Source organism: Streptopelia decaocto, assembly GCF_964273445.1.
Source record: "Streptopelia decaocto genome assembly, chromosome: 3".
In the NCBI taxonomy this organism is placed as follows: Eukaryota; Metazoa; Chordata; class Aves; order Columbiformes; family Columbidae; genus Streptopelia; species Streptopelia decaocto.
In genome coordinates this window covers 117871288-117893642 of record NC_138656.1, presented here as the reverse complement: position 1 = coordinate 117893642, position 22355 = coordinate 117871288, and the positions used below count along the sequence as shown (strand labels likewise).

The window sequence follows — 22355 nt, the reverse complement described above, 5'->3', positions numbered from 1 at the left end:
AAATCTGTGGACCTATGGTTTTTATTAGTCTAACCGCTGGGTAAAACTGTACCTCGTAGGCATCTTTAACACATGAATGACTTGAGTGGTTTAAAAACAGACTTGGGAAGAAACCTGAAAAATGACAATCCTGAAAATGTTGGTTCATAAAGGAGCTGTTGGCAGGAAGCGAGGTCAATGGCTCACAGAGATGGTACTACAGGAATAATTGAAGGGATAAAGCCTCTAAGAAGATGTCTGTGATTTAGGAAGTGGCCTGCCAAATAGTTGCTCAATTCAAGGATTTCTAGTTTGATTTTTTTTAAATAAATTCAGTCCCTGCAAGAGATTGCATTTAAAAGAACTGAAAGATTCAGGACGAGGGAGAACAACAGCTGTAGGAAGAAATAGAGAATCATTCTGTGCATCCAACTGTGCAGATCAAGGTGTTTGCCTGAGTCCAGACGTGGGTTAAGCCTGAGGTAGATGGAAGCAGAAGTGTGGTGTGAGCTGTGCCGCTTGGGCTTTACACCTGAACTGAGAGAGGAAGCTTTGTAAGGTTCTCTCACTCCTGTAAGCATTCTTGAAATGACTTGAATTTTTATGGAAAACAGGAGTATCCAGTGTGAAGTTGAGCAGCACATATCTCCAGAGAGTCTGTTCTGTGCCTGGCATTGAGACCCAGCGATCTAATGCATCAGTTTGCTGTTTGCACCCCAAAGAAACCTTCTAGTGGAGGGGTGTCCTTTGCAGAGTGACTTCAAACCTTCAGTTCTTGGAGCTCAAGTGGTCGGTGACTTGCGATCTGGAGTCTCTCCATTTCCAGTGCCTAATTCAAGGTTATTTGTCCCCACAGGTGATTATGCGAAGCAGCCAGCCTCTGACAGGTACGAATGGGAGACGATGTAGAGAAGATGAGAAGCTTATAAATGCCACGCTACGGCATGGGTTTCGTGGCTACATCATTGACACGAGGTCCTTGAACGTTGCCCAGCAGGCCAGGGCCAAGGGAGGTGGCTTTGAACAAGAAGTACATTATCCCATGTGGAGGAGGATTCACAAATGTATTGAGAGGTGGGTGAAATCACACAGTCCCTCCTCTGTGCTCAGCTTTGTAGGGTTGCATTAGCGGAGCCATGCTAGCTCCATAAAGCCTTTCCTTCTGTAAGAAATGGCCGTGTATCGTGGTTCCTGTCAACAGGGTCACATTCCTTTTTAGCAAAACAAGGTTATGTGGATGATATAGGGATTTTGTTCCTTGTTCTGAGCAACCTGCTGCAGGTTACAGGCATTGGGCAGATTTTGTTGTGCCAGCTCTTTTTGTGACCATCTACAGCTGTGCTCCAGCCTTCCTGTCTTCCCCTTTTGCAGTGGTGCAAGGGATGGAGGGATGGAGAGCAGCCCCCAGGAGAAGGACATGGGGTGCTGAGGGATGGAACATTGGACATGAGCCAGCAATGTGCGCTTGCAGCTCAGAGGCCAATTGTATCTTGGGCTGTATCACAAAGAGTGTGGGCAGCAGGTTGAGGTTGGTGATTCTGCCCGTCTGCTCCGCTCTGGTGAGACCCCCCTGCAGTGCTGGTCCAGCTCTGGGTCCTCATCACAGGACACGCATGGAGCTGCTGGAGAGGGGCCAGAGGAGCCCCAGAAATGATCCGAGGCTGGAACAGCTCTGCTGGGAGGACAGGCTGAGAGAGCTGGGGTGTTCAGCTGGAGAAGAGAAGTTCCGGGGAGACCTTAGTGTGGTCTTTCTGTACTTAAAAAGGGCTGATAAGAAAGATGGGGATGCACTTTTTAACAGGGCCTGTTGTGATAGGACAAGGAGTTTTGAACTAAAGGAGGGAGATTCAGGCCAGACATGAGGAAGAAATTGTTTACAGTGAGGGTGGTGAGAGCCTGTCCCAGGTTGGGCAGAGAGGTGGTGGCTGAACCATCCCTGGAGACATCCCAGGCCAGGCTGGATGGGGCTCTGAGGAACCTGAGCTGGTGAAGATGTCCCTGCTCATGGCAGGGGTGGCACTGGGGGAGCTTGGAAGGTCCCTTCCCATCCAAACTATTCTGATTCTCAGGACATCTAGTATTGTTTGGTCGTTTGGAGACAAGTTTTTTAAGCTAAATAGACTTGTAGTCTGACCTTGTTCAACTGCTTTTAACCCTTAGTTTTGGGGAATCCTTCTACACAGGCATACAGTAACGTTACTGAAGCTGTTGGAAAGTAATTGCTCCCCTGATCACTGTAGGCCAACTCTTGAGGAGCTAATATAAGGAATTTCTTGGCTGTTTCTTTGAAGTATTTGGTTTTCCTTCTAAAAATTTTGTGTGGACTTCTGTTTGGTGATCATTTTACAGGTGGACATAAGCATCAGATAGGGAGGAATGATTAAACCACAATATATAAAGACTAAATATCTCATGCTATTATTATTTGGCTTTCTCAGCTATTTTGAGATCTAGTCTGCTAGTTGCATCCTCCATTAGACCAGAGCACACGCTGGAATCAGCATTAAGTGGCGTTTGATCATCCGTAGTTTGGTGCCCCTGGAAGACATAGTGTGAAGCCACACCAGAGAAGTATCTGTTTTTATCGGCTGCATGCTAAATACCTGCTTTCTATGGCTTATGGGCATATTGCAACAACGGCAGAAGTGATACAAAATGTGTTCCCTTCCCCACCTTTTTCTTAAGAAATTAGCTAAATTAATCTTAAGGTGGTTCTATGTCAAGAAGTTGAGTCTAATTTAAAATTTTCTGGGGTTGTGACCTGGTAACAGGTGACTTTCAGGTTATTGTTGCAGCTCTACAGGTTAAAAATCCCCAAAATTTTCTGGTGTAGCTTCACTGACACTTGATAATGGCCAGGTTGTCACTACACTTACGCTTGGTAAAGAAAGTGAGATCACTGAAAACGTGTTTTACATGGAAAGTGCGAGATGTGGCCGAACGCACGCAGAGGTCAGGTAGGATGAGGAAAAGGCCGTACTGTTGTAATGCTTGATGGAGCAATTTGTGTTGGAAGGCAAGAGGCTATTTATGTCCAAAGAGCGTTTTTCTGCTGGCAGTCGCCCACGGTTTGGCATTACCCATGAAAGCATGAGGAGACATGACTTCTGTACGGTAATATTTTAAAATAACAGCATATAAATCATAGAGATTTATTCTGATATCACTGTATTTCTATAGGCACATTGTCCTGGTTGTTAGTGCTTATGTTTTCCATAACATTTTCCTTTTCCCAAAGGTTTAATATTCTGCAGGAAAGCCTCATCAAGCTCGTGGAAGCTTGTAATGACCAATCGCACAATATGGACCGCTGGCTTAGCAAACTGGAGGCTTCCAACTGGTTGACTCACGTCAAGGAGATACTGACTACGGCTTGTCTGGTTGCTCAGTGTATCGATAGGTAAGTGTTTTTTCAGAAAGCCTTGAGTTTCTCATCCGCTGATTACAGATTGATTGTTAAATACCTTTATTTCCACTTTATTAGTAATTGACCACTGCGAACTGGCTTGTACTCATGCAAGATACTGTTTCATCATGGTTAAGGGATCATGCTTGCATTTTTAGTAGTACAAGCACGAGAGAGGAGAACTTGACTAAGAATAGGTATTAGATTATTTAGTTCAGGTATATCCCGATGTCTGATGCGATCACTCTAATTTAGTTAGTTTTACTGAAAGTTTAGCTTAGGATTTGCCCATCTTAAATGCTGTTTGGTGGCCTAGTAAAGTGACACCACAGAGGTTGTTATTTTAATAAAGTGTTTGTTTTAGTTGAAAGTTTCCAATACCTCACCTTGCTTCTCAAGATTAAAACAATGGCATTTCCTTGTTTTCCCCAGGAATTAGTCCAGTGCTTTTTCCTCTTGAAATTTGTATTGCCATAGTCCTATCTAAGCAATCCTGTTCTTCCCTTATGTCAGGTTAATTGAGGCCACAAGCACTTATTTCTTTAATAAATACTGCTGACTTGGCTAACTTACCATCAGACCTCAGGCTGCAGAGCAAAAGCTGACGCTGCCAGGCTTTGTAAGACCAGACACAGGGGTTTAAATGTGAGTTCTTTGTAGCTCTGAGAGGGGAAAACCCTTCTCAACACTCAGGGAAAACTTTAATAGGTTGAAATGCAGTCTCATTGGTAAAACAGCATTATTGAATTAAAACATGAGCAGCTGCGCTTTTTAAAAGCACTGACGGTGCGTGCTTAGTTATTGACTCGTGCCAGAGAATGATTGCTCTTGATCAATAGTTTTATCTGTAATTCTTTCCTGCATGCATGCAATGAGAAAGATCAGTGATGAAACTCTTCTGGCTCGCTGGGATAGTGGACAATTTCATAATTTTTAACGTCAGCTTTGCTTTTTTTCTGTTTACCCGGAGCTGTGTCGGGCCAGCTTGGCATTGGAGATCATCCCTGAGCTGAGGAGGATGGTTCAGTTATATTTGTCACGGGGAAGGGATGCCCTGGACAGGTCTTGCAGCATCTTTAAAGTCTAGGGACAGAAATATAAAAGGTGAAAATAGCATTATTCTGATGTGCCCTGCTTTGGGAAGAGCATAGGCTTGCAGTCAACCTTTGCAATTTTGCTTGGCTCTTTATCAGCTGCTGCCTGGGGGAGGAGGAAAGAAATTATCTGAAGATTATCATAGAGGCACCGGGTTTGTTTTAGACATTGGACTATAGACAAAGATGTCGCAATGTTTAAGGTATAGATTTTTATGCTTTTTGCTTCAAAAAGCGAGCCATGTCTGCGGGGTTTCTCTTTTTGTAGGTTGATCTCTTACCCCGCGCTTTGCCGCTCACCTTGGATCTCTGCACAGAAACAAACGCAACCTGCAGCTCGTTTTCTCTGTTCTGGGTGTTGGCAGAACTGAGACAGTGGGTCAAGGTTTGGGAAGACTAAGGGGAATTAGTGGTTTTTAATACCATCCAGTCTTTCTTTCAGGAGCATGTGGGTGAGATTCTGATATTGTACCCAAACCCAGCCAAGGATGGAGAAGAGGGGAAAGAATTTGCTGTCCCCTCGGGGCTTGGGGAGTGACAGCAAAGTGCTAAAACCTTCTTGCCCCAAACTCTCCGAGCTCCCTCTGCTCCTCACGTTGTTCTGCTGATTCACTGGTGCTGGCAGGTGAGCGAGGAGCTTTTGTGCTTGGCTCTTTGACAAGTGTCCTTGCTCAGCACACTAACTCTGCTGCATTTCTGGAGGCCAAGCTCTGCCTTTTCATTCTTTCTCCTGAACTGGCTTTTTTGCCACTACTTTGCTCGCAGTAAACCCTAATTGAGGCCAAAATGCAATTAAGCCCAGGTTTAAGCAAGAATCTTATAGCATTGTTGTGCAGAACATCTAGGGTGGTGATACCTCTTCGTTGCAATGGTTATGGAAAGATTTCAGAGTATGTAGCAAAATCATAAATGACACCAGCAAATTTTGAGATGCGTTTCCATGCTATAACTCAAAGGGATATGAATTCAAACTGTTAAGCACTACAAAAGAGATTTCACTGTACATTTTCAGTCAACGCGGCCAAGTTTCTGGATTTCCAGACTCCTTAGCAAGAAACTAAGCTCTGTTTAGCGTTGGTGAAGGTCCAGGTGGAGAAGGTGATACGCTGCCATGTGGGGTGGAAGAGAAGAAAGGGTCAGCAAAACGGTCAGGGTGGTGACACTGGTGTCCATTGGCATCCGTTGGGATGCGTGAGTCTTCGGGATGTGCTCTGCTCATTCACACTGTTACTCCTTTCCGTTGTTTTTCTCTCGCAGGGAAGGTACGTCAGTGTTAGTCCATGGGACTGAAGGAACCGATTCGACACTCCAGGTGACTTCTCTGGCACAGATTATCTTGGACCCAGGGTGCAGGACCATACGTGGCTTTGAATCTCTTGTTGCGAGGGAGTGGCTACAGGTAAGAAATGCCTTTGGGCAAACCGGCAATTTATTCCGGTGACAGTTTTATTGAGAAATAGCCTGAGAGGCAGCAGACAGGTTGGGCCTTGTTGCAGCCCTGCTTAATATGAATGGCCTTTGTCCTAAGAGCAACATTGTTCCTGAGTCATTTGTACCTCTGGCACTTTCACGGTAGTTCTTTGTTTTGGGGGAAGTGCCTGTTATATGTGCTCAGGGTAAACATCTCTTTAGAGAACACTGTTCAGACTAAACCACAAAAACAGTTCTGCTTGTTGTATTCTTGCAGCTGATATCCTCAGCCTGGTCCTTCGCTGCACTTACCCCGGTTTGTTCTTGCAAAATTGTCTTATTAAATACAGTGCAATTTATATTTATATTTATTTATAAAAAGCAGCAAAGTTGGTCATGGTTGCTAGCAATTTGTCACTGGATGCTTGGTGAACTTACAGTTGTAGAAAAGAGCGGTTACAGCATAGTTGCATGGACACAACTAGCTCTAAGTCTTTGCCACATGAACTCCCACCCCATTACTTTGTGTGTGATGCTTTATCTTATTTCTTGCATATAGGCCGGTCACCCTTTCCAGCAGCGCTGTGCCCAGTCAGCCTATTCGAATAGCAAGCAGAAATGGGAGGCCCCCGTGTTTCTCCTCTTTTTGGACTGTGTGTGGCAAATCCTTCGTCAGTTCCCTTGCTCTTTTGAATTCAACGAGCAGTTCCTCATCATGCTCTTCGAACACGCTTACGCTTCACAGTTCGGGACTTTCCTGGGAAACAACGAAAATGAAAGGTTGGTGAGGATGCTTGCGTTGAACCCTTTAAATATTGGGCTGTATCTGACCAAAAATCAAAAGTCTCTTGGTTTGAAAAAGGGTGAAGGTGCTTGTGTGGTCCCCTTGACACAGGTGAGCTTCTCATGTCACATAGTCTGCAGCATCTCAGGGAACTTGTCCCTCTTAAAAGTGGGACATTGTGACGAAAGAAATCTGTGGCATGGTTAAAGAGTTGAATTAGTTTTCTCCAAGACTTAGACTGTCTTTTCATTGAAAAATCTCCACCCATCACCAGTTTATATAGTCCCTGACACAGAAAATCTTTGCACAAAACAATAAACAGCTAGAGTTCAACAAAGATATGAATCGTAGCTGTGGGAAGCCAACTTGTCCACACAGGCCTGGAGAAGGTCAAGGCAATCAAAGGCCAAACTGGAAAGTCTGGTTCTTACCTTAGCTGCCAGATAAAACCATGACTTCTGTAGGCTGCTGGTTCCAGTACCCCAGGGAGAGGAAGATGCTGCTTTTTATCCATTAACTGCTGAAAGTTGGAAACATGGAAGAGCTCATTTCAGGAGGATCTGCTTCACAGTTACACCTTGGCAAAAGCTTTGATTGTTTAGCTACGAGCATCGCGATTAGGTTTTGATGTCCTTTTGGCCGTGCAGTAGCACAGCTTCAACAGAAGGATGAAAAATCCCTCCAGCCATAACCTGTGACTTGGAGAAATGTGAATTAGCTGAGGTGGTGCGTGAATGCTGTGAGCACTGGGATGTTTGTGCAGCTTTGAAAGGAAGCAGCCAGGACTGTGTTTTGCTGGAGTTTGCCTCTTCAGGTAATGATAGACCCGTGCTGAGCTTCCTTACAAGCTCGTGGCATTTAAGTTTAGTAGTTGATCTGCTCAAATACCTTCTGATTCCCAGCCTGGGTTGGGTGCTGTGCTGTCCTGGTGGTGCAGCTCTAGGCATGCCCTGAGTAGGGCTGCTGGGAGGAGCAAACAGGAGGGCAGGAGCTTCCCACACCTGCCACAGAGGTTTGGATTCCTGTTTTCATCTCGCCAGTTCTGTTCTCAGGACTCCTGACTCCAGTAAAATCATGTAGGGTGGTCTCCTGCTTAACTGGAGAGCACTGAATAACTAGAAGGGAAAACCAGAGCTGATATTACAGATAAGGAAGGCAATTTAAAGCTTCCTATAAACCTCCCTGCTCTTAAAGTCGTTTTTGCATAGAAGAGACTCGTCTGTCTTTTGCAGGGCTGCTGAACTGGTCATCTGCAAAACCAAGTTAGACTTGAAACCAATAAGATGAAATTTGAAAGGGTATTGAATGTTACATGTAATAACCTGCCTGTCACATCTGCATATGTCAGCCTGTGAGCACATAAAATGTTTGGAATCTGATGTTAAGCTTGTGCTGCCTGAAGTATTCACAGGGATGGTGAATCTTCTGCCTGGGTGGCAGTTGAATTTGCTGGTGCAAGCAGAATGAGATTTGCCAGAATCTGAGGAATTGAGGCCCCTGTGTGACTCCTGGAGGTGGGGTTTAACCCCTGAAAGCGGCAGAGCTTTCTCTTTAGACATGAGGAAGAAATTTTTGACACTGAAGGTGGTGAGAGCCTGTCCCAGGTTGGGCAGAGAGGTGGTGGATGAACCATCCCTGGAGACATCCCAGGCCAGGCTGGACGGGGCTCTGAGCAACCTGAGCTGGTGGAGATGTCCCGGCTCATGGCAGGGGTGGCACTGGGGGAGCTTTAAAGGTCCCTTCAACCCAAACCATTCTGTGATTCTCTGCACTCAGATGCTTCCTGCCACCAACGGGACATAATCAGATGTATCCATTGCACAATTCCAGCGATAACTCTGCTTTAATGTACTCTGAGAATTGCAATATGATCCTTCCTTGGTGCAGAACTGCCACACCTCCCAGCTCTATCTTAACACAGGAATTAAATCCCTTTCTAAACCTGGCAGTTGAACCATTTTGGGGAGGTGACCAATTATTAATCTAGACAGAAGGCAGCTTCCACCCAGCTTACAAGTGCTATTTCCCCATCTTTTCTTTGACACTAATTATAATTGGCCAGGTTGAGTAAATTGCTTGAGGTTTACACCCTGTGTGATGTTGGTGAAAGGTACTGAAGGGATCAGCCTGAATTGTCTGGGCTAGTAACAGATGGGAAAGCGAGACCTGGCCAGGCTGGAGGGCTGGGCAGAGAAGAACCTGATGAAGTTCAACGAGGGCAAGTGCAGGGTCCTGCCCCTGGGGAGGAACAACCCCAGGCACCAGCACAGGTTGGGGTTGAGCTGCTGGAAAGCAGCTCTGCAGAGAAGGACCTGGGAGTTGTGGGGGACAACAGGGTGACCGTGAGTCACCAATGTGCCCTGTGGCCAAGAGGCCAATGGGACCTGGGGTGCATGAGGAAGAGTGTGAGCAGCAGGTCAGGGAGGTTGTTCCTCCCCCTCTGCTCTGCCCTGGGGAGGCCCCATCTGCAGTTGTGGGTCCAGTTCTGGGCTCCCCAGTTGAAGAAGGACAAGGAATTACTGGAGAGAGTCCAGTGGAGGGACAAAAAGATGCTGAGGGGTCTGGAGCATCTTTGTGATGAGGAGACTGAGAGAGCTGGGGCTGTTCAGCTGGAGAAGAGAAGCTGAGAGGGATGTGATCAATGGGATCAATATGTCAGGGTGGGTGTCAGAGGATGGACCAGACTCTGTTCAGTGGTGCCCAACGCCAGGGTGAGGGGCAACGGGCACAGCCTGAAACACAGGAGGCTCCATGTGAACATGAGCAGAAACTTGTTTGCTGGGAGGTGCCAGAGCCTGGCCCAGGCTGCCCAGAGCGGGTGTGGAGTCTCCTGCTCTGAGACATTCAAACCCGCCTGGACCCACCTGTGTGATCTGCTCTGTGACCCTGCGTGAGCAGCTGGGTTGGACTGGGGGATCCCCAGAGGTCCCTTCAACCCTAACTGGGCTGTGATTCTGTGAAAGCTTGTGGCATTCTAATCTGTGGAGTTCTAACAAAATGAGTCTCTTCAAAAGTGAAAGCTGACTTGTTTCTATGCTTCGTTAGGTCTAAACTGAAGCTGCCGCAGAAGACGATGTCCCTGTGGTCCTGGGTGAACAGGCCTGAGGAGCTGAACAAATTCCTGAATCCTCTTTTTGAGGCCAACAGCCTTGTCATCTGGCCCTCTGTTGCCCCACAGAGCCTGCTGCTCTGGGAAGGTAAACCAGGCTCTTTCTCTTACAGATAATATATATTTTGTGGCTACTTGTAAAACTTTGGAAGAGTGCACTCGTGTTGTCTCTGCTCTTTGCCGGGGAGCATTCCTAGTACTATTTAACCTCTTAGCGCAGTATTTCTGCAGACATCTAACCTAATGTATAGATGTTGGGCGGGCCTCAACCTTTTGTTCTCCATCATAGAATCACAGAATAGTTTGTCAACCAAGACTTCCCTTTCTCCATTACTGACCAGCTGGCCAGGATAATCTGTGTGCAGTAGGTTCCCTGCTGCAGAAACTTTCTCCATCCCACATACGCTGAGGAGTTAATTACAGCACAGCAAGCAGGGTGGATACTGGATATGGTCTGATCAGTCTACGAGAGGAAAAAAGGAATGAAGACCCCTAATTTTTTCTTTATTAACCATGTTTAATAGAGTGGTGAACTTAGAGAGGTGGGTCAGTATTTCTAAATGCTCTTTGGTGGGGAGGGTAAGGGAAAAAAGGCATAAACTGGATGTGTGTTACTTGAGAGCTGATGGAATATGAGTGAGGTTTCATCCTTGTAACCAGAGACCCGTCTGACTTGTGCTGTCTCTGGGCTTTCAGGTGTCTTTCTTCGGTGGAACAGATCTTCCAAGCACCTAGATGAAGCCCAGGAAGAAATGATCAAAATTATGAACACCAACAAGGAGCTTCAGGCAAGGGTTAATGCATTGAGGAGGCAGCTGGCAGAGATGGAAACAAATTAATAGGGTGAAGAACCCATGAGCTGGCAGGGCTGTGCCTCAGGTCTTTCCTTTCCAATCCCTTTTACGTTAAAGACTAAACATGGAAAGTGCATGATTTGCAGAGCCCTCTGGGTACAGTTGACCCTCTCACTGCTGAAACCGTCACACTATGTACCTCTCTGCGTTTTGGGAGGGATTTTGGTTTTGTTTACAGAAGACACACACAACTGGGCATAGCGTCCTCTCTCGGCAGCTTTTCTGTTTCAGAACTGTGTGCAGTATCAGCAGAAGCTGGAACTCTTACCTCCACCCAACTGCATGGATGACCAGGATGGACCAAGAGAACACGATGTTTCAGGTTTATTTTGGACTTTTTCTGGTTTTGTTGAACTTTCTAAACACTTGGCAAGATAAAAATACAAAGTTCTGTACAGATAGGGAAAGGCATTTTGTCTGAAAGCACCTTTTCTCTCCAAGAGTAAGTAAGGCAGCTTAATTTCCTGGGAAAACTAGAAAAAGGGACAACCTAACTACAGGTTCTGCCAGGCTGTGTGATACTTTCAGTATCCTTCACATCTAACACTTGTCTTCTTGTGTGTTAAGCATTGGCTTGGGAGCAGTAAGTTGAAAGCAAACCAGAGCAAGAAATTTCAGTGCAATACAGAAGCGAACTAGGGATTCTGCTGCTAATGTTTAAGCCATGACCTTCAGGTGGAATTGTCCCTCATGGGTAAATCTCTCCTAAGGAATAACAAGTTTTTATTCTACCTGGAGATAAAAAATAAGGTTATTAGTTGGCGGAGGTGTTCACTTGCAAAACAGCAGGTCAGCGCTGTCCTTTTAACTCGAGTTGAGCAGCCCTCTTGGAACTTTGTGCTGCACTGGCTGGTTTTGTACATTGGAACAGGTTCACAGCATGGCTGGGGTGTAAGAGCAGCGCTCGACCTACAGCTCAACAAAACCCTTCTGTTCCACCTGGTGTGCTTTGTCCTCTTGTGCTCTTACTCTACATTTTGTGGAACATCAAAAGCAGAAGTTGGAAGTTCGTGTGATCTTAACATATCAAGTAGCTGCTGCAGATTAAGAGGCCGTCACACTACAAAGATGTTAATAATTTAGATCATTTGTAGCTGCTAAAACTGCTTAAAGACTTTAGGGATAAGCTTTTTTTCCCCAAGTATTTTGTAGCTGATCTTTTGTGTTTCTAAAGACATAAGAGCGGGTCTGAAATACTAACTCACCTGGGCATTTGTTCAGCTTGGTTCCATTTGTAGCTGTACACGACTGAGAAGACTTGAATTAACAGAGCACGTGGCTGGGAATTATCTTAAAAGACATTTGCTGTTGGCCTGTTTTCTGCTGGAATGAATGGAGCTGCGTTAGGTCAGGGTTGGTCTCTGGAAACTGTTGAGTTTCCATGTAATCTATGCTGGTTTGGAATGAAGCCGCCTTTATTTAAAAGCCACTTCACATAAAGATAAATCTAGGTGAAAATGCAGGATCTTTAGTTGTCATAGAGGTATCTGGAGAGATATCTTCTGCAAAAATAATGTGACCACTAAATATATTCTAAGAAAAGTTCTGTAACCAAGGAAGCCATGTAAAATTATGTGATAGCAATCAAGTGCTACCTTAATGCCTTTTGCTTCGGTCCTTATTTCCTTAGTTATTTTCTTCTTGACTAACCTAAACTTAGTCCTAAAGTCAGCTGGCTTAAAAAATAGAAAAATCTCTTTTAAAACATTGTTCCCTTAAGGCAGAAGTATAATTCCCTGTACTTTTTAGGTTTGGAGAGCGACAATCTTGTTGACTAAATCATAGGGAAGGTTTCTCGTGGTGGCTGATGGTCTGTACAGTCTGACAGGGGAGGCACAGGTTGCCCATTGCCTTCCTCCCACCTCCAAACCTGAGCTTCTGGAGTTACGTATTTGCCATATATGCAGAAAGTAAGCCCTTAAAATAATTTCTCGGCCTTTAAAATTACATCTATGGGTTCTGCACCTGCTTGGGTGTTGTATCCATGTCCAAGTCAGGATTTCTGCTGTTCCTGTACATCTGAAATACGTTATCAGTAGCCAGATGGGAAGGATTCAGAAGGCATTATTTTCCCCGTAATAGACTATACATAAAACACGCTTAAAGGTTATGCAATTTCCTAACGTAGTAATTATATATTGAGCTAAATAATAGAGAAGCAAAGAGGGTTTGTGGTTTTTTTCTTTGATTTAATTGCCTGGCTGCTCGACTCTCTCATGCAAACTGCAGGCATCTGAGGAAATTGGGTAACCAGCTGTGACAGCCAACAAAAGGCAGAAAATTCTCTCCGAGCTGGCGTTTCATCCTTTGCTTGTGTTTGGGGACCAAACCTGCACCCAAGCGCTGTGTTCTTGCCTTGGTTTGGTGGTGGTGGATCAGAACCTCATCTCACTGTGCTCGCGTCCTTCTGAGCAGCCACAGCAGCTTCTTCCCCGATTCCTCCGCCGTGCATCACCTTGTGCTCACAGCAGCAGCTCCAGGCTTGGCTTAACCTGCAAATAATCACTTTCAGGAGACATTACCTGCGAGGTACTGCACGTGGTGGAGTTGAGACAAGATGCGTAGACCCTTCCAAGAGGTCTTCTCCCAGGAGGACCTGCCTCAGACTTGCACACTCTCTTAACCTTTACATTCCCTCTGCTTCCCAGGCTCCAGTCTGGTGGCTACTGGTAATACAAACTGCAGCCCAGTTCTTTGCTTACCTGCATGTTCACTGTATTTATTCACATATTTAATGCTGATGATGGGTTTGCTTCCTTTGAGAGGGGGATACCTGCTGGGCTTTGCTCTGTGAAGCCACCACCACCCTGTTTGCAGCTCACCTGCGTCTTCTCAAGCTCTGAGCCCTGGGGCAGCGCCTGGCTCTGGCTCTTCAGTCTGTTACTGCCCTCAAATTGCTGACACCTCCGCTTCTGCTCTTCTGCTATTTGTGTGAAATAAGCTGGGCGCTGAGGAACCCCTTCCCCAAACTCTTGAGGTCAATCAATGCGAGCACTCTGCCGTTTACCAAAAAGAAAGGAGCTAACTTGCACAGTTTTCATAAGGGAAATACGTACCTTCAATATTTTGATTGTACTGAGCTAACTCTTGAATGTGGCGACCGGTTCAAGTGCACTATTGTCCACGTTGCATATGATATAACTTAAATTGCACTGTACAGCATATTGGCGTTTAATGTACGCTTCGCTAAGGCCTTGGGAAGTGCTGTCGTGTACAGGCTCCTGTATGAGGGGAAAATGTCTATACTAGCGCTCCTTTTTTTGTAACTGTGACATTGAACAGCACTGTGTGATGTGTGCTATGTATCTGTTAACTCGTACTAATTAGTGATGGGTACACTTCTGTCCGAACATCTGGAATTGCTAATTGGACTCGGCTGCTGCATCAATCTTCTCTTTCTCTTTTAATTGAATAAGTCACAGGGCTGGGAGTTGTGTGCTGTTGTTAGAATATACTGTACGTGTACAGAATCCCAGCTGCTGTGATGTTGAATATACTGCAAAAAAATATATCGAATCTGAGGAAAAATGACTCAAATTGCTCAGCCGTGTCGGGGGAGAAAAACAGATACACAGCGGCTGTAAACTTTGCTGTAGATACGGTGAGAACAAGTAGAAATGTCTGTTCAAATTAAAACCTTGAAGACTAAAAAGTTCTTTAATTACCGTGCTGGATATTCTTTATTAGTCCTGCCTTCACTTTCCATGGGAGGGATTGTGTGCATGTGATTTGAATGTAACCTGCAACTTTGGTTCATTTTGGCTCGTGTGTGTTTTTTACAGCTGAACACAGGGCTGTGATGGTAGAAAAGGAGTTTGTGCTGCATGGAAAGGAGAAGGATAGAAGGATGAGACCCTGCGTGTGGTTCGCAGAACTCCGCACATGGTCCTTTGACACCAGCTCTGCACGTGATCGATTAACAAATTCACTAAGATTTAATCCTTGAACTCTAAAGGTAGGAAGACAGGTATCTTCAAACAGTACAGCAAAACTTTGCAAGAAAGTCCATCAGTAGAGCTGCAGTCACGGTTACCTGTTGTTTTTTTAAGGGTGGTGAGGTATTTTCATGTACTTTGCAGGAGAAAATGAACAAAAAAGGACAAGCAGCTCTTGGAAACAGTGGCTGAGAAGCAGGGAAACTCTGGATCTCTCTTGGCTGGTGGGTCTGTAGGTTGTGAACTGCTGGGTGGTTTCCCGATGGCATCATTTTCAGTTTATGCAATTTCTCTGGAAGGTGAAGAATTTTTGTGATTTTTGGTATTTCAGCAGAATCCCAGAATGTCAGGGGTTGGAAGGGACCTGGAAAGCTCATCCAGTGCAATCCCCCCATGGAGCAGGAACACCCAGATGAGGTTACACAGGAAGGTGTCCAGGCGGGTTGGAATGTCTGCAGAGAAGGAGACTCCACAACCTCCCTGGGCAGCCTGGGCCAGGCTCTGACACCCTCACTGGGAAGAAGTTTCTTCTCATATTTAATTGGAACCTCTTGTGTTCCAGTTTGTACCCATTGCCCCTTGTCCTATCATTGGTTGTCACCAAGAAGAGCCTGGCTCCATCCTCCTGACACTCACCCTTTATATAGCTGTAAACATTAATGAGGTCACCCCTCAGTCTCCTCTTGGAGACTTGGGTGTGTGTCCTGCCCTGCAGCTTGTGCAGTCCCATATGGTAACACAGTGGAGGGTGCTGAGGGTTTTGATGCAAAAAAGATGGATATTCAGTCCCTATTTGTGCAAAATGTTTCCAAAAGTCCCAGCTTTTGAATCAGAGTGGATCTATTAAAACATTTGTAGCTATAATCAGGCAGCCCTATTTGGTTTAGGCTTGAATTTTGGAACAGGGAAAGTAACAATCTCATCAAGCATTGAATTTCTTTTTATTTAACGTTCCTTCTTTTGTTCTTATTTGAGCATCATTAGTCCAACAGTTTAAAACCAAATAAGTGCTCTGAAATGTTTAAAAACAATGTGAAGCCATGTGTTGGATTCAAACTACAATTGAGATGCCAATCATGAAAAAACAATGCTTTAAAAAAGCTCTGCTGTGCAAACAGCCTGTTCAGGGCAGCTCCGATGGGTTTCTTTAGCCCCTATTGTCTGTGTATAAAACACAATGTTTAGATTCAATGTGTAGAAACACCTGATGGGAGGGAGTGGAGACAGAGGCAAACTCTGCTTGATGCCTGGTCTGTGACTCACCTGAGCTCCAGCCTGGCTTTCCAAACGCCCTTAAGTCCTCTGGCATCAGACCTGCCATCTTATAGAATCATAGAATAGTTTGGGTGGGAATGGATCTTCAAAGCTTATCTAGTCCAACCCTGCCATGAGCAAGGACATCTTCACCAGCTCAGGTTGCTCAGATGGGGCATCCAGCACCTCTCTGGCCAACCTGAGACAGGCTCTCAGCACAGACAATTTCTTCCTCTTGTCTGACCTGAATCTTCCCTCCTTTAGTTTAAAACCATCACACCTTGTCCTGTTGCAACAGGCCCTGCTCAAAAGTCCATCCCCATCTTTCTTTCCATCCCCTTTTAAGTCTGGAAAGGCTGCAATAAGGTCTCCCAGGAGCTTCCCTTCTCCAGCTGAACACCCCAACTCTCCAGCTGAACACCCCAACTCTCTCAGCCTGTCCTCCCAGCAGAGCTGTTCCAGCCTCGGATCATTTCTGGGGCTCCTCTGGCCCCTCTCCAGCAGCTCCATGTGTGTCCTGTGCTGAGGACCCAGAGCTGGACCAGCACTGCAGGTGGGTCTCACCAGAGCGGAGCAGAGGGGCAGAATCACCTCCCTCCACCTGCTGCTCACGCTCCTTGTGATGCAGCCCAAGATACAATTGGCCTCTGGGCTGCAAGCGCACATTGCTGGCTTGTGTCCAGTCTTTCATCTCCCACCACCCCCAAGTCGTTCTCTGCAGGGCTGCTCTCCATCTCTTCATCCCCAGCCTGGATTGATACCAGGGATTGCCCTGGTAAGAGATTTAGATTGGATCTTGGGAACAATTTATTCCCAGAAAGGGTTGTCGGGCATTGGAAGAGGCTGCCCAGAACAGTGGTGGAGTCACCATCCCTGGAGGGGTTTAAAAGACACATAGATGAGGTTCTCAGGGACATGGTTTAGTGTCAGTTTTAGGTTGATGGTTGGACTCAACAATCTTGAGGGTCTTTTCCAACCAAAATGATTCTATGGTTCTATGATTCTAAGTCATGGAAGCGCTTGTGACTGGGGTCTGGGAAATGTCCTGTTCTCTGTGTTCTCTCCTTTAACATCCACTGTTGATGGACACCCAGCATGGAGATGCTTGTACCTTCTTTCTGACCAGCATGGTCATTCTTACACACTTGCACTAAGCCAGCTCAGCTCTTTTTCTCATGGCAGTGTCCTGCTCTTGGGAAACATTTTCTGGGCAGGAGTCCAGAACATGAAAATCAGACATTTAAAGTATCCCAGGCCCCCATGAGCATCCAGCTCACTGAGCTGGAACCTTTAGCTCAGCAACCCGAAAAGGAATCCTGAAATATTCAAACACTTTTGTTAAAGGTACCTAAAGGAAATAATCTGGCAAGCTTAACTAAATAAAGAAAAAGATGTCATACAAAATATTAATATATACTCTTTTTTTTGAGGTCTTAATTTTCAGTTAGCACAAAGACCAACATTAAACTGTCAGAAACAACAGGGTCAACCACATGTGACAGCTGTTAATCACATCACTTAATGCCTGGCTGGGCACAGCTACAGGACATCAGCAGAAGACTCTACACCAAGCACTGAGCACTTAAATCAAAAGGAGAAAGCACTGCAGTTTCTTGAAAGTAAAGTGATGAATGAAATTGCTTTCAAAACATTTCAAAAGTTGGGAGAGCAAACCAAGCAGGACTGGCCACTCTTTCCAAGGCTTTCAGACACTAACAAATGGCCACTTCTTCAAGCCTCAGCTCACCAAGTGGGGACGTCTTGGAAAATCAGGCTGTAACAGAAGCTGCAGAGGAGAAAATCCTTTGCTGGCTATAGAAGCTGAGTGCTCACAACTCCTGGCTCCCAAGTGACTAATTGAGTTTGAAAGAACTGTTAAGGACTATTCACAAAGCAGCTGTCCCTCTTTAAAAAGAGGGGAAGCAACAGTAGGAAAATAAACACAAAGAACACTCTTTTTCACTGCGGAGCCTCAAAAAATGCATTTAAAACCCCTTGGGAAGCCAATCTATGGGAGTGTTAGCAATATCACTCTGTCTGCTGTAGGTTGTGCAGTATCTTCAGCAAACTGAGTCAAACTGAAGGGTCATCCAAGCCCTTGTCTCAAAGGTCTCCAGTGCACCACACATGGAGGAAAAACTAACAAGTGACTTCCTGATGCTGTATTGCTCAGGGACACCCACTGACAGCTCTTGTCTTTGTGTTAAACAACCCTTGATGGAATTTTCTTTCCCATACTTGGCTGCTTTTTGAATGCATGTCATGTTTGGCATCTCTGATGTCCCATGACCGTGGGTTCCCTGGCTGAACCACACACCCTGCCAGACAGCACCCCCTTTTCTTCCAGGTGCCACCGGATAATTTCATCTGGTGCATCTTAACTCTTTTTTGAGGAAACAGTTGTTCCTTAACTTCTCCGTGCCAATATTTCATAGACCTCCATCGTATCATCACCTCACCAATGACTTTTCCAGGCTGAGGAGTCTGAGAGCAAATGAAAGAGGAAGCATGTGCCTCTAGTGCGACTCCATGGATGGTCTCAGGAAGGGCCCCATAGAATCATTTTGGTTGAAAAAGACTTTCATGATAATTGAGTTAACCTCATACTGACACTAAGCCATGTCCTTAAGAACCTCATCTATGCATCTTCTAAACCCCTCCAGGGATGGTGGCTCCACCACTGCCCTGGACAGCCTGTTACAATGCCTGTTGTTGCCCTTTCCATGAAGACATTTTTCCTAATATCCAATCTAAACCTTCCCTGGTGCAACTTGAGGCAATTTCCTCTCATCCTGTCACTTGTTACTTGGCAGAAGGGACCAACACTCTCCATGCTCCAACATCCTTTCAGGCAGTTGTAGAGAGCAAGGTCTCCCCTGAGCCTCCTTTTCCATGGATCCAGCCTTGCAGTGAGGGCAAACAGATCTCATCTGGCTTGCTGCAGAGGTTAAAAGAGAAGATTCTGTTGTCTCCAGGGCCCTGATACACACATGCAGTTGATCAAAAGGACTTTTTCTGTTCAGGAAGCTGCACGGAGCATCTGAAATCACTCACTGGTGGTTTTACCCTATCTGCTAGCCTGACTCAGTGTAAAGTTCTCTTCTAGACCAGTATCACACCAGGATGGCAGATACCTCAGGCTGACAAAGAAGCAGGAGTGATTTAATAACCCAATTGCCTCCTTTGGCACTGAGGTAGCCATCTGGAGCATTAAACTGGCACAAAGAGGAGACTGAGCGGTGACCTTATTAATGTTTACAGATATATAAAGGGTGAGTGTCAGGAGGATGGAGCCAGGCTCTTCTTGGTGACAACCAATGATAGGACAAGGGGTAATGGGTTCAAACTGGAATACAGGAGGTTCCACTTAAATTTGAGAAGAACCTTGTTCCCGGTGAGGGTGGCAGAGCCTGGCCCAGGCTGCCCAGGGAGGTTGTGGAGTCTCCTTCTGTGCAGACATTCCAACCCGCCTGGACACCTTCCTGTGTAACCTCATCTGGGTGTTCCTGCTCCATGGGGGGATTGCACTGGATGAGCTTTCCAGGTCCCTTCCAACCTCTGACATTCTGTGAACACAAACTAGATGGAGCTTCCAGCAAGCTGGGCCTGAAACTGCCCTGTCCTGTAGGCTCAGCTGTGACCCAAGGCCCAGCGGGATAACCCTGCCTCTGAGCCAAATTGTGAGAAACATCGCAGAGCCATGCGAGATAAGGAAGGTAAAACAGAGGTAAGACGGTCAAGATGTGGCAGGCAGCAGCTCGAGGGTACAAGAGGAAAAACCTCATGATGAGAAGGAGAGAACCCAACTCCACGAGGTGGCTGATGGCATCTCAGCAACGTGGACAATCCATTCCAGCAAGTGACTGAGGCCAACCCTCCCGCACAAAAAGTGCCTGGTTGGGCACCGAAGACACTTTGGGTGTTTGTCTCAGTGGTCAGCACAGTCCTGTAGCTCACTGGTCTTTGCTTGTGTGTATCTTGCTCACAGAGCCTCTGTGCATGACAAAAGTTCCCCAAAAAGGGCACCAGGGAGAGAGGGAGGGTTACAAACTACTGAGAAGCTTGTGTGGTTTATATTTTTGTCATATCTGGATTTCAAGGTTTTGTGGGTTTGGATTTTTTTGTTGTTTTAAATCCGCATCTGAGAGACTGCGAAGAAGGAAAGCCAGTCTGAAGCTCAGAAACACACTAATGGAGAAATATTGGAAATGCAAATTAAAAGAGCCAAGGGGAAGAGAGTAGGATGTGTTCCAGCAAGCTGCTCTGCCTCTCAAGGCTGTAATGACAGGGAATATCCCAAATATTTATATGAGAAACATGTTTTCTTATCTGTTGTGTAGTGGCTGGGTTGTCTGCCAGGACTTCAAGATATTGAAGGAGCAGATCCTGAGCTTTGAGAGCAAATCCCTCCATTAGCATGACCTACAGCACAAGATAAAGCGATCTAAAGCTACCAGCAATGCTCTTGGAACAGAAAATCAAAGTGTCATCATCTCTGGCTCTGAAAGGCAGATGCCACAGGCTTGTCTTGACATTTACACAGCAGGAAAACTGTGACCAACCCAAACAAGTCCAGTATCTTTGAGCTACATTTAAAGCACAATGGTATTTCCTCCTCATTGTTTTCTTTCACTGCTCGAGGGGGAAAAAAACTGTCAGCATTGAAAAAAGCCCCACAGTGGCACTAAATAAAAACACTTGGGTTTTGAAAAACAAAGTGCTAACAGCCTCGATCTGCTGAGTTTCAGCATTCTTAAGATCTTGAGGTTCAACAAGGCCAAGTGCAAAGTCCTGCACACCTTTTAGGCAGTTCAGAGATCAGAAGGTCTCCCCTCAGCTCCTGTTCTCCAGCTGAACCCCCAGGTCCCTCAGCCGCTCCCATCACACTTGTGCTCCAGCTCCTCACCAGCTCCGTTCCCTTCTCTCAACTCGCTCCAGCACCTCAAGGCCTTTCTTGGTGTGAGGGGCACAAAACCAGCCCGAGGATTTGAGGTTTGGCCTCCCCAGGTCCCAGCACAGTCCAACAGTCACTGCACTGGGCCTGCTGGCCACACTGTTCCTGATACAAGCCAGGATGCTGGTGGCCTCTTGGCCATCTGAGCACACACTGGCTCACGTTCAGCCGCTGTCACCAACACCACCAGGTCCTTTTCCACCGGGCACTTTCCAGCAGCTCTTCCCTGAGCTTGTAGCGTTCACGGGGTTGTTGAGACCCAAGTACAGGACCCGGCTCTTGGCCTTGTTGAACTTCTTGAGGCAGAAGTTATATCTAGATTGTCATGTTTACTACTCACTGTGGAGCCATTCTCTGCAAATTGCCTCTCGAATCCTTGTTCCCTTTGGGACCTGGTGATCAAGCACTTGTCTCTTCTGTTTATTTTGGAAAGGCTACAAATTTATGGTGCCCGAAGCTGCACTCCTAGCAGGCAAACAGTGGCCTGAAAGTCAAGCAAATTAACGCTGACGTGACTTGAAACCCTTTGGATTTAGTTCAAGAAAATGCTGAGTTTTGATTTAAAGGGAATGAAAAGAAAATTGAATGATTTAGGCAAAAATCCCCTTTTTGCCCCGAGGACAATTTTTTTTTTTCTTTGCTGAGATTGCTCTTTTTTGTGTATGGAAAATTCCCAACCTGTTTGAGTTGGCAAGCTCTTGTTCTTAGCTAACGCATAGGCTGATGTATGTTTGTATCTTGCTCCAACAAAAAGCTGTGGATAAATAAAGAGCTGGAGGCAACATGCAGTTCCTTTCCCCATTCCAACAGCCTTCATATTGCCAGCGGGGGGATGGAAAAATGTCAATTACAGTTCAACCTGCAGGAATGACGGCAAAATTATACTAGTTAAGAAAATAAAGTATAATTCCAGCTCTGTCACCTGTCCTACCGGGGATTGCACTGCAAATGCAGAAAAGATCCTTAAAAGTTGATCTACAGCACCCATTGCCTGAGAGATGTAAAATGAGAAGGAATAAACTGATTTTATTTCAATAATAGGACTATTAAATTTTGAGAGCAAAGTTTTTAGACTCATAGTGCTAGATTACAACAATTATCTAACGATTTGGGGATGGCAAATGGAATTCTTCAATGCTTTGCCCCTCCCTAGCTTGTAGCGTGAAGCCTTATTAACATCAAGCAAAGGCAAGACATTTTCAAGCCAATTTTTCATTGATGCTCTGCATGTTGCTACTGGCTGCTCGGCTCAGTCTTTAACAGCTGTGAGAGGCTGGTGGGTCAGTGGGAAAGGTGTCTGCCTGTTCTTGGACACATTAAACATGATCCCAGTGCTTGATAAATGATTTTGCAGCTGCGGTAATGCCTCCATTTTGCAGAGATGGCCTTTTTTTTTAGATTTTATTTTAAATGCTTTTTAACTTTTCTGAAGTTTCCCTCCGAGGTCTTCTGCCAAAAGTCAGCTTTATTTGAGAGGGAAAGTTTGGAGGTTAGTTGAACAGGACACTTAAGAGATAAGGGATTGGAGTCCATGAGATCTTGCAGATTTGAGGATATGTTTTCAGCAGGTTTTCTT

The 22355-nt window shown here is 45.7% G+C and overlaps 1 protein-coding gene across 1 annotated transcript in view; it reads left to right on the top strand.

Moving 5' to 3' along the window:
* The window catches only part of MTMR9 (myotubularin related protein 9), a 28465-nt gene extending 14177 nt beyond the window's left edge, over positions 1-14288 (top strand). The window contains exons 5-10 of the mRNA XM_082049823.1: positions 836-1053; positions 3218-3379; positions 5737-5878; positions 6449-6669; positions 9719-9870; positions 10479-14288. Coding sequence (XP_081905949.1) covers positions 836-1053; positions 3218-3379; positions 5737-5878; positions 6449-6669; positions 9719-9870; positions 10479-10621 — 1038 coding nt within the window. The 3' untranslated portion in view covers positions 10622-14288. The remainder of the gene's footprint in view (positions 1-835; positions 1054-3217; positions 3380-5736; positions 5879-6448; positions 6670-9718; positions 9871-10478) is intronic.
* The last annotated feature ends 8067 nt before the right edge of the window (positions 14289-22355 follow it).